Source organism: Ambystoma mexicanum, chromosome 11 (assembly GCF_040938575.1).
Source record: "Ambystoma mexicanum isolate Mex_15411 chromosome 11, UKY_AmexF1_1, whole genome shotgun sequence".
NCBI lineage: Eukaryota > Metazoa > Chordata > Amphibia > Caudata > Ambystomatidae > Ambystoma > Ambystoma mexicanum.
Genome location: NC_090934.1, coordinates 1,397,674,352 through 1,397,686,714, shown reverse-complemented (window position 1 = coordinate 1,397,686,714; position 12,363 = coordinate 1,397,674,352). Strand labels below are relative to the sequence as shown.

General features: G+C 49.1%; 1 protein-coding gene across 1 annotated transcript in view; it reads right to left on the bottom strand.

The window, feature by feature from the left end:
• PCSK6 (proprotein convertase subtilisin/kexin type 6) overlaps nucleotides 1-2,967 on the bottom strand; it is a 1,232,090-nt gene extending 1,229,123 nt beyond the window's left edge. The window contains exon 1 of the mRNA XM_069625020.1: nucleotides 2,579-2,967. Within this exon, the coding sequence (XP_069481121.1) occupies nucleotides 2,579-2,737 (159 nt within the window). The 5' untranslated portion in view covers nucleotides 2,738-2,967. The remainder of the gene's footprint in view (nucleotides 1-2,578) is intronic.
• Between the last annotated feature and the right edge of the window lie 9,396 nt (nucleotides 2,968-12,363).

Here is a 12,363-nt window from a genome sequence, read left to right as displayed (position 1 = left end):
AGTTTTGCACAGAGGTCTTAGTGAACATTAAACACTGAAAGGGCTGCACCAGCCCTTATTCTCAGCGATGCAGAAGCAAAGGTATTATACAATCATACGTGCTATATGGGGTTCACAACTAGTAACTGTTATTAATAGAATGTGTTAACTAGGAGTGTTAGCGGGGGTCCCCGTCAGGAGATGGTGCATAGATGGACTAGTTAGAAGTGTTGCATAGAAGCGTGCAAACAGTGAGTTCCACACAAGCAGTAAGTGTTACATTGTAGTGTAAAAAAAAACTGCGTGCACGGGGGTTGCACACGCGAGTGCTGCACTGGGGTCGCCACAGCAGCGAGTGCTGCACTCGAAGGTGAGTGCTGCATCATAGATGCACGAGCGGCTCCATAAGCACTGAGGTGTCATAGTTGCAAGCACTGCCTCCTACACCAGCAAGTGGAATACCGAGGTGCCTAGAAGCACTAGCTGCATAGAAGAATCCAAGCAGTAAGTAGTGATGCATAAGTCGCAAGTGATGCAGCACAGAAGTGCACCAGCAAAACGCATTTAAAGGAGAAGTGTTAGCCACATATGCTGCACGGGGCAACTGTTGCAAATGTTTACTGGCATAAAGTGTCCCAGTGAAGTGGTGCTTTATCAATAAAGTGTTGCACAGTGAGGGACAAGTGCACAGGCGTGCACTAAAAGTAGGCGTGCCATGAGACTCAGAAGCAGAAAGAGTTCCACAAAGTTCACTACTAGAATGTGGGTCACACAAGCAATTCAATTTCAGTTGGTGCGGTAGCCTTCTGTGATGCACTGGGGTGCACCAGTAAGTGGTCAACAAGGTGCTCTGGCAGCAAGCGTTGCACAAGTGAGCTAGCAGCACTTGTGGCGGAGAGGTGCACTATGTCAAGAATTGCACAGGAGACTATACAAGCAGCAAGCGGTAACCAGCAATAAGGGACGCAATGAAGCCCCGACAGCAAGCATTGAACAAGAATGAGCTAGCAGCACTCGTGGCCGAGGGGTGCACTCTGAAGAATTGCACAGGGAAATATAGAACCAGTTAGTGGTGCAGCAATAAGAGACCTAATGAAGCCCCGACAGCAAGCATTGTACAAGAGTGAGCTAGCAGCACTTGTGACAGAGGAGTGCACTATGTCAAGAATTGCACAGAAGACTATACAAGCAGTAAGTGGTGCACCAGCCATAAGGGACCCAATGAAGCTCTGTTACACAAGAGCACTGTGGCAGAGGGGTGAACTCTGAAGAATTGCACAGGAAAATATAGAAACAGTAAGTGGTGCCGCAGCAATAAGGGACCCAATGAAGCCCCGACAGCAAGCATTGCACAAGAGTGAGCTAGCAGCACTAGTAGCAGAGGGGTGCACTATGTCAAGAATTGCACAGAAGACTATACAAGCAGTAAGTGGTGCCACAGCAATAAGGGACCCAATGAAGCCCCGACAGCAAGCATTGCACAAGAGTGAGCTAGCAGCACTAGTGGCAGAGGGGTGCACTATGTCAAGAATTGCACAGAAGACTATACAAGCAGTAAGTGGTGCACCAGCAATCAGGGACCCAATGAAGCGCCAACAGCAAGTTTGCACAAGAGTGAGGTAGCAGCACTTGTGGCAGAGGGGTGCACTATGTTAAGAATTGCACAGGAGACTACACAAACAGTAAGTGGTAACCAGCAATAAGGGACCCAATGAACCCCCGGCAGCAAGTGTTGCACAAGAGTGAGCTAGCAGCACTTGTGGCAGAGGGGTGCACTATGTCAAGAATTGCACGGGAGACTATACAAGCAGTAAGTGGTGTACCAGCAATAAGGGACCCAATGAACCCCCGGCAGCAAGCGTTGCACAAGAGTGAGCTAGCAGCACTTGTGGCAGAGGGGTGCACTCTGAAGAATTGCACAGGAGACTATACAAGTAGTAAGTGGTGCACCAGCAATCAGGGACCCAATGAAGCGCCAACAGCAAGTTTGCACAAGAGTGAGGTAGCAGCACTTGTGGCAGAGGGGTGCACTATGTTAAGAATTGCACAGGAGACTACACAAACAGTAAGTGGTAACCAGCAATAAGGGACCCAATGAAGCCCAGGCAGCAAGTGTTGCACAAGAGTGAGGTAGCAGCACTTGTGACAGAGGAGTGCACTATGTCAAGAATTGCACAGGAGAAATATAGAAACGCTTTGGGGGGCATGAAGGGATTCCAAGGCAGCGCTGGTAGTGAGAGATGCACGCACGCAAGCTACCGGTTTCAGAGAGCAATGCACTAGCAACAGAGAATGGTGCACTAGCAATACACTTGCTCGGAGCCGTGAATTCGCCCTAAGTTTTGTGCAGGGGAACACAGTAGCTGGACGTGTTGTATGCAATGCACAAACAGGGAATACGCGATCTGGAAGTGTTGTACAGAGTATACCAGCAGTAAGTCCCACACCAGTGTGAGCTGCAGCGGCAATACAATACAGAGTGCACCACAAGCAGAGACAGCACCAAGTAGCAGAACGCGTCCTGTACTGCAGGGCTGGGTGTGCACACGGGCGTGCACCGACAGCACTATTCAAGGAAGTGGCGCGGCAGCTGGCTTACCTGCCCGAGGTTTCTGTAGCCGTACCTGGACGCCACCTGGTCCGCCTCTCCCGGGCCCCCTTGCACGCGCACCGCCCAGTGATTGGAGTAGACGGCGCGGGAGGGCGCGCAGTGCCCCCCGGGCAGCAGCAGCAGCCAGAGTGGCAGGAGCAGCAGCATCCCGGGAAACAGCAGAGGGCTGCTCAAAGCAAGAACTGCCAGCAGGGACGCCGAACCCCTCGCATGCCTCCTCCGTACACCAACTTTCCGGGGCAAGTAAGGTTGGTGGGGTCACACTTTGCTTTTTACTACGGAAACACTCCACGGCGCGCGTCGCAGCCAGGTCCGGGCGCAGCCAGTCTCGAGCTGCGCGAGTAGCATCCCGGGCAGGACAGGCGCGTGCTGAAGGGACGCCCCGGCAGCCAATCAGGAGAGGCGCGCGACGCCGGGCACCGCCCACGCAGGCCCGCCCACCCGCGCGCCGGCGGCTCGGGAGAAGTGCAGGAAAGAGCGCGCGCGAAGCGGCAGTCGCGGGCAGCGCTCCTCTTCAGCACCCCGAGCCGCGTGCTCCTGACAGAAACAGCAGGCAGCGCTTCACGGACTGAGCTAACCACGGGAGAACCAGAACGCGCGGCGCAACTAAATGCGGTTTATTCCACGTGATGAGGGCACAGCACTTTTTTTTGTCACGAGTACTGACTGCTTAGCAGGGGAGCGACTTATGAATTTCCCGGGGGGAGGGAGCGGGGGGGGGCCAAAAACAGGAAGTGACATCACTGGCAGTTATATGACCGCAAATTTGCATGTAGTAGCCCACCTGGTGCAAGGGGGTCGCGCGCAGCGCAGAACAGTGGAAACATTGGCTAGCATGCACTGCATATACTAAAGTCAAGTAAGAAGGAGATTTAAGCCTTCGAGTTGCATTCCAGTAAGACATCACTGCCCCTACTCCACCGCTCTATAATCGTCCAGTTTGTAGTAGCCCTCCCACAAAAGGCAGAGCAACACAACTAGGATGAGAGAATGAAATGCTTGCTAAACAGAAGGTACAGTTGCAAGGTGGAGTACCACCACCACCACCAAAAAAAAGTTCCCAATTCAAGGGAAACGAGAAGCAAAGACGTTTCCCGATTAAAAACTACCAAGCAAGACGTGTGTGGTGCCATAGTTCAGTAAAACATCAACAATTCAAACTTACAATAGTGCTGCTGTAGATTGGCCAGCCACAAGTGACATTTGCTAAAATGTTACCTCTGGGTAACCAGATAGAGTTAGGGATGTAGCTTAATCTTAAACCTTTCAGTGGACACATCAGATGTGCTGCTGAAGTATAATGCAATCCTGGCTGATGTATAATGCAATCCTGGCTGATGTATAATGCAATCAAATGCAATCAAGTGTGGTTTCAGACTTGGTGGGGAGAGTGTTAACTGCTTTTAACATTGTAGTTTACCAGAAATTCTGGTAAAGTAGTGTACAATGTTAAAAAGCAGTTACCCAGGCTCACCCTGCACCCAAGTGATGTTTGGGACTGATGGAAGCACTCACATCTAAATGTTTTAGCCATGGTTGTCTCCATGTTTTAAAAACTCCCACTTTCCTGGTTTTCAACATTCATTTGAAACACCCCTTATTCAAAAAACGAAGGAGTCAGTAAAAAAAGTACACCCCACTTATGCTTAATTACATCTTACCTTCCAAGAAACGAGCATAAACCCAATTTGTCAGGGACTGCTATTAGAGGCCCTGGCAGGGCCAGTGCTATCACTAGGCAAGGCTGGGCGCTTGCCTATATGTTGGAAATGTTAGAGCTGCAAAATGCTTTTTTCAACACCCCTCACACTACTGCCTTGCCTGGTGATAGCACCGGTCCTGTTTTTAGTTACTGTCTGCAGTAAGGCTGGTGAGGAGGACCCCTGGACTGAGGTGCCGTGCCGACTACACTGCCAACCAAGTAAGTAGATGTACCAGTGCGCAAAACCACGTTAAACGTGCTTACTTACTTGCAGAACACACATGATGAAAAAGTGCGTTGAAGGGATATGTGGCGGTTCAAGAATGGGTTCCACATCAAGCCCCAAGCAGTCTATTCAAATCAACAAAGCCAGAGTCAGTGCCTGCGAGATATCTCAGCAAGATTAGGGGTGGGGGACTGGGGTGTGGTTGCTGAAGATGGCAGTGTGTCGGTGACGAGCAGCGCCGCCGCCAGCGACTGCATCTCTCTGGCACTGAAATCCCTTCACTGGCTCCCTGTGGCTGCAAGGATCAAGTTGAAGACCCTCTGCATTGTCCACAAGGCTTTCTGGAGCCTTGAACCTACCTATCTGCAATGTTGCCTACCTAAATACTGTCCCTCCCAAGTCCTCCACTCCTCTACCTCCAACCTTCTGCGAATGAGCAGGTTCTCCAAGCAGAGATTTGGATGGAGATACTTATCCTCAGCAGTGGCCTCCCTCTGGAATATCCCCCCTGCCGCCCTCCATCTTGAGCCTGATCTCCTTAAGTTCCGGAAACTCCTTAAGACCTTCCTTTTCTTCTCTTCCTTCTCTCTCCCTCCTTTTCTCTACAGCTTGCTGACTGGCCACCTGGTGTACCTCAAAGTCTCACAGGTCCCTGGCACCCCGCCAGTCCTCTCTTGCACTTGCCTCAGCGCCCTACACTCACCCCACCCTCAATGCACTTGAGAAAGGACCCAAGAGAGTGCCTCTCTCTGACTAGGTGCACTTGGACCCCACCTGGAACTGTCTGTGCACTTCCACGATCCGAATGCACCGTGTTTGAAGATTGTCTGTCTGTTATCCCCTTGTCTACCCCCCTTAATTACACTTGGTAAAACTGCAGAATCGTCGGCAGGCCTATTTGCTGTGTCTCAACTGTTAATTGTATTATTTGCACTTACTCTGCCTGTGAAGACTATTATCGTCTCAGAATTTCAAGGGCTCTGAACGACTGTTGTTTTGTCCCCATGTTCCCACCCTCCTTGAGCGCTTTGAAGCACTTGCCTTGTGTATAGGCGCATTATAAATAAACATTAGCATACCATACCATGACTTTGAGCGTGCTTTAGTCAAGCCTTAGCATACAACTTTGTACTTGTAGTGGCTGCAAATGTTTTTTCAAAGCAGTCTTCTGAGAGTTAGTCACTTAATTTGAGCTGTATGTGCTACTGATATAATAAGAATGTCTTACCAGGCCTGCCCACAGCCACTCAATTTATAAGCACTATGGTGTCCTTCACTGAAGTCCTGTTAAAACAAGCCTTGGCAAAGCCAAAAGTTTTGACTTGTATATAGGTACTAAGCATTTGGCAGGCACTGCAGTTATATGCCCAGGTAGGCGCACCATTTGCACCTGCTACCATCAGTGGGAAGTTTATACCACTACAGCAGTGCCTGGCAAATGCCTTTCCCATGTCTACAAAAAGGCCCAAACCATTGGCATTGCCAATGCTTGTTTCTTTTGTTTTCGTGGTATGGTGCCAAATCTGTCAGGGCACCTGGAGCTGCTGTTTTGAGCTGCCCCACATTAGTTTGTTGATTTCTTTTTATGCATGCTGGCCTAGAAGTCACCCCCTCCTGCAGGGCAATACACATCTTGTGAACACAAGGCTGTGGGGGCGCAGGGGTTGGTTCTGATGACGGTTGATTGAGAACGGTTAGAATCTGGAGTAGGGGCGGCAATCTGACAGTTTGCCCAGGGTGGCAAAATTCCTTGCACCGGCCTGGGCCCTGGTACTCGCACCATTTTGCACCTGCTACAATCAATGGCCAGTTAATACCACTATGGCTGTGCCTGGCAAGTGCCTTTCCCCTGCCTGCACAAAAGCTCAAACGGTTGGCATTGCCAATGCTTGTTTGAGGTTACTGTAGACGGATGAAGAGAGAATTAAAGTGTGCAAAATAAAAAATGGCATTCACCGAAATATTCCAAATTGCGAACACTTGGGCAGTTCCACACCAAAGCTGCCACCCAGGCCCGTTTCTTGGCCCGGGCAAGGCGGGCAGCTGCCCGGGATGCAATTGCCCCGGGGGCGCAATTGCCCCAGTCCCTGCCCCTGGCTGGAGGGGTTCACATGTCTGGGTTTTTGGCGGCGATTGCCGAGGGCAGAGAGTTTGGCAGCGCCGTAGCAGGTGCTGGCACTGCCTCTTCTGACTGTAATGTCACATAGTACGGAAGTACTACGTGACATTACGGAAGTCAGAGCAGGCTCCCAGCCCACCCCACTGGTCCCTGTGCCACAATGTGTGCCCCCACTGGTCCCCATGTCCCACTATGTCCCAATGTGTGCCCCCACTGGTCCCCGTGTCCCAATGTGTGCCCCCATTGGTCCCCATGTCCCACTGTGTCCCAATGTGTGCCCCCACTGGTCCCCGTGTCCCAATGTTGTGCCCCCACTGGTCCCCGTGTCCCACTGTTGTGCCCCCACTGGTCCCTGTGTCCCAATGTGTTCCCCCACTGGTCCCAGTGTCCCAATGTTGTGCAGTGTTATATTGAGTTTGGGAGTGGCGCGCGGGGTGCGGTGGGAGTTGGGTGCGGTGGGAGTGGGGCGTGAGGTGGGGGGGCTCATTCCTAGTGTTTCACCCTGGGCACCAAATGGGCTAGAAACTACCCTGCTGCCACCACCCATGTTGCGACAGAGGCCTCAGGCTCCATTAGGAGCCTATTCATGAAGAAAATAAAAAGCACACACCTTCTTTAGTCTTCATAAATAGGCTGTTAATGGAGCCTGAGGCCTAACAAAGGCCTGGCCCCTGTCGCACTAAACATGTGTTGCAGGGGCCGTGGATTGGGTTGCTGCTTGTTGATGAAGCAATAGCCCGATCCTTTGGTAATTTACCCTCTTTTTTTTTCTTTTCAAACTGTGGATGCGCGCCCCACCTGGGCATGAGGCTGCTGCCCACCAGAGTGGCGCGCCTCACAGTGTGAATACCGCTGCCCTAAGCCCTCTCCTCCAGGACCATACACCAATTTGAGTCCTAGAGGGGAGGGCTTAATCGGACATGTTAGCACTTAGACCCGGCCGGAGAGAAGTGATGCAGTATCGATGGAAAGGGCCATCGATGCTGCATCACTTCTCTCCGGCCGGGGGGGCCTCTGCCCCGACTTGATTTTGCCGGGGGGGCTCGGGCCCCGGAGCCCCCCCATACTCGGTGCCCCTGCTGCTTAGCTACTTGCCTCTTAGTCATACTCTTCCCTCATCACAGTGTTTACCTGAGAGGTGCCACCAACTTCATTCCAGGAACACATTCCATCTTTTTTTTTTAAATAATCCCCATATGTCCTGCCTTTCTCTTCTAAGAGCACACATTCCCAGTCACCATCACAAATTAGTTCACTACCACCTAACACCCCTCAGCCCTTTTCATTCAGCTTCAGGATGGGGGAGGAGGCTGATAAATACTGTGGCGCGGAAGTGTAGGGTGAGGAGTAATGAAGATTACCGCGAACGAATCGGCTTATTACTTCCATGTCCCTCTTCCTCATCCTAGTATTTGCATTTGAGGAATACCAAATACTTTGGTGAAATGGTCCATTACCAAAAATACAAAACCACTAAGGACGCTGCTCGCACAACAAATCGCCAGTTTATTTCCCGCAGACTGCAACAAATCACTCGTGAACGGGAGTGCTGAAGCTCAAAACCGCTGCCACAAAGCAGTTCTACCTTTGCATATGCACATTCACACAGTATTGGCCAGTGAAAAGATTCAGTGAGCAAATAATTGCTGCCCTCAGACCCCTTGAATAGGCACACACTGCACATCCGCCCAGGACGCTGCAATCCCTCTAGTCAAGCAAACCCCAGAAAAACCAGGCAAGCTAAACTGTGCCACAGAATAGTCCCTAGCAATCGTTTGCCGAATCCACCTGCTAATAGTGGGGACTGACACCTACTTTCCTGATTTGTAGTCCCCAAATGTAATAAAAAGTCTCTATGACTGTCTGATTGAAGTATACCACATACATCCTGACACAGCCCTTTCCGTGCTGTACTCTTCTATCTCCGATACTCTTCATGCTCGTGCCCCTGTCACGGGGATCCGCTTGAAGCCCAGTAATGGAGACGGCTGTGCAGCACTTATAACACTATGAAGAGTGTTCGTGTGGCAGACGGAGGGCGCATGTGTAAATTGTGAGTAGCTGAGAGGCGCAAATGCGCATACGAAAAAAACACCTGTAGTCATGGCGACAACTACGCATCGTAGCTCACACTTATGGAAAAAGCTCATGTAGCAAACAGTGGGCACAGAGAGAGTAGGTTAACTGTGTGTGGAGGCATAGAAATGCCAGGAAGTAGAAATGAAGAGGCAAACAAAGTTTGAGGTAGGCTATAGCTCTGTATATGGCTGAAATCAATGCCCACATCCAGAGTGAGTAACCCGGAGTAAACACAGAACACTGCTGCTGGGCTTCAGGAGTGAACATCACTCTGCTAGTGAGGTGGGCAGAAAAGGGGGCTGCCTAAATCCCAGGATAAATGAAAGTACGAATGTCCCGACAGGGAGGGCCAGAGAGCATGCCGTATTCGTGCGTATGACAAAGCTGTCTGTTGGTACCTCCCGCGAAAGAATGGCAGAAGAGCAATATGGATGGGATGGGTTCCAATCTACAAGCCATATGGCGGGGCTTATGTGGAAGGGAAGGAAAGCGCGAGAGCCTGCTAGTAGAAGTAGGCTCAAATACGGCTCCTGTGAAGCGGAGCATGTGTGTGCTTGATACACAGTCGGCAAAAAATGTAAAGCTAGGCGAACGGTGTAAAGGTCACAAACGTTGGAGGATGGTAGTTTTAAGAAAGGTAGTCCATAGGGGCAGCTTCATTGAGGCCTCTGGGCAAAGTTTGTAACTTAAAGATCCACCATGCTTCCTTGAAATTCAATGCATTGGAGATATTGGAAGTTTCCAATACCCTGTCAATCACCCACCATTTCAAAGAATCATGTCCATGCTGGTATTCCATGAAATGAGAAACGAGTGGTGCTGTATGGACTTTGCATCTGATCCTGGATTTGTGTATCCCAATTCTTTTGTGCACATGTCTTGAAGTTTGTCCCACATACCTTAATTTGCATGTACATTCAATTAGGTAAATTACATTGGAAGTTTTACAGTTCGAAAAATGGTGTAATTCCCATTCTTTACTTTCTATGGGGAATGATTTCTTTTTCTGAGTTTGATTGTAAGCTGTGCAGCTCCCGCAGGGGTGGTGCCCCGAATCTCTTGCATGTTCCATAAGGTAGACCTTGCTGGTTTGCGTCGAGATCTGGCATGAGTTAGAAGGTCTTTGAGATTTTTGTTTCTTCTTAGAGCCATCCTCGGAAGTGGTTCTTCTGGTAGAGCAAGTTGTACTATGGACCAGAATGTTTTGATCATGTTCTTGAATTGAAAGGTATTGGTACTGAAGGTAGATATACAGGCCATGGTATTCTCTATGGCAGGATCATGTTGTTTGGGAGTAAGACGTGTTTCTTTAGGTGTATAAAGAGCTCTTTTCATGGTATTTCTTAATAGTTTTTTTAGGGTACTCCCTGTTTTCTAGTTTCTGTTGTAGATTGATGGCATGGATCTTGAATTCACTAGTTTCTGTGCAGTTTCTGCGTAATCTGAGGAACTGTCCATAAGGAAGGTTATTGCGTAGATTCTTGGGTGATGGCTATTGAAATGCACGATCATGTTTCTATCAGTTTCTTTTCTAAAGATAGAGCATTTGAGCTGGTTATTTGTCACACTGATATTGAGATCCAAAAAGTTGATGTTTGTATTACTGTTGTCAATGTTGAATTTGATGTCCTCAGATTGGTCATTAATCCGTTGGAAAAAATTCTGTAGTTTTTGCCTCTGCCCTTCCCAGATACAGATGATGTCATCGATATATCTGCGCCATAATCGGATGTTTTGCTGGAAAGGGTTGTTCGTGTTCAGTATAAAGCTCTGTTCATATTATGCCATATATATTATAGCCATGCTGGGGGCAAAGGCCGCACCAAATGTCCTCTATTTTTTCATAGACGTCGGCCAGTCTCTCTTGGTCATTTCACAAACGCTAGACTTAACCTCATAATCCTTAGCGTCCTATACCAGTGGACATATATACCAGACTCCTGGCACACATAACCCAGACAGCTTACAGATCCAACATCCTAGTGTTGGCCCAAGTGCCCAAAGAGAGACATAATCACTTATAACATCAGGAACGTGTAGGTGCGTCAATATGCACCAGATACGGGGTCCACCCACAATGATTTATTGATTCACTTTTGTATTTAATAATGCAGTTACAAATGTGATGTTACACAAAATAGGAACAAATGTCGAGGATGAGACAAATATGAAGTAATATTTTTGCCTGATCCCTCTCTGTTTTGGTTAGATGCATAGGCACATCAAACTGATAAGTTTCCTGCCTGTTTTATTTATTTTTATTGTTGACTGTATACTCACTGATTGATGTTTGCATTGTTGTCACTAAATCTTTATATTTGTTCTACAAAAAAAGTGAAGCTTGTTTTAACATTTCTAAGAAAAAAATGAATGAAAGCTACATATCGAGCCAAAATAATTAAGAGGCGTATGTAGACTAATCTCAATAGTTGGATGGTTCTTCCCCCAGTGACACGTATGAGCTAACTGTTGATCTGGGTTTTCAGGAAGGTTTAAATAATCACTGCAAGATATTGTTGCAGACTTTTATTTTTGAGGACAGGACCCTCCTTGCCCAACAAACTATCACCCAATCTCCATCACTCCTTTCCTGGGCCAACTCCTGGAAAAGTTGGCCATCTCGCAGCTTGACCTTCACTCCGATTCTGTTGGTTGCCTCCACGACCATCAGCCTGGCTTTAGAGCTGCCAGAAGCATGGAAACTGCTCTCTTGAACATCCGTGAAGATCTGCTCTTCAACCTTGACTCTAACATCCCCTCTGTCCTCATCCTACTCGATCTCTCTTCTGTCGTTGACACGGTCAACAATACCATCCTGCTCAACCATCTCCTTAACAACCTGGGTATCGCTGATCAGGCTCTGGCCTGGCTGACTTTTTTCCTCTCTGATCAACCCTCCCAGGTCCAACTTGGGTCCGTCCTTTCCTCTATCTCCCTTTCTACTTGCAGTTTTCCCGAGGGGTCTAACCTCTAACCCTGGCTTTTCAACCAATACCTGGCAACTCTCGCCCATCGCATTGCCGTTTTCTGCTCCAATTTTAAGGGCTATGCGGATGACACTCAACTCATTTTCAGGCTTCCTCTGCGGCCTCTACTCCTTCTCTCCTCTGATTGCCTGTCTGCTATTCAGGAGTGGTGTGCCCCCATTGATCTCTGCCTTAATGCCAGTGAGACGGAGATCCTCCTCATCCGCACACTTTCACCCTCCTTTCCTGTCACTGTATGGCCGGCCTCCCTTGGCCCTCCTCCTACCCCCACGTGCAAGGCTAAGAACCTCTGGGTCATCTTCGTCTCCACGCTTTCCTTTTCTGCCCACATCTCTAATGTCTCAAAAAAATCAAACTTCCAACTACACCTGCTCAGAGGTATTCTGCCATTCCTCTCCTTCCCCAGAAGCTCACTGTCTCTCGAGCCCTGATTCTCTCGAGGTTGGATTATTGCAACAGCCTCTTTCTAAACCTACCCGCGTCTATTCTCCGGCCTTTGAAACTCATCCAGAACAGGACTGGGAGACTTGCCTTGACCTCAAGCCCTGGGATCGTAGCTCTCCAGCCCTGGAATCTCTGCACTGGCACCCAGTGACTGCAAGGATTAAATTCAAGACCATTTGCATTGTTCACAAAGCTTTCTGGGGCCTGGGTCCAAAA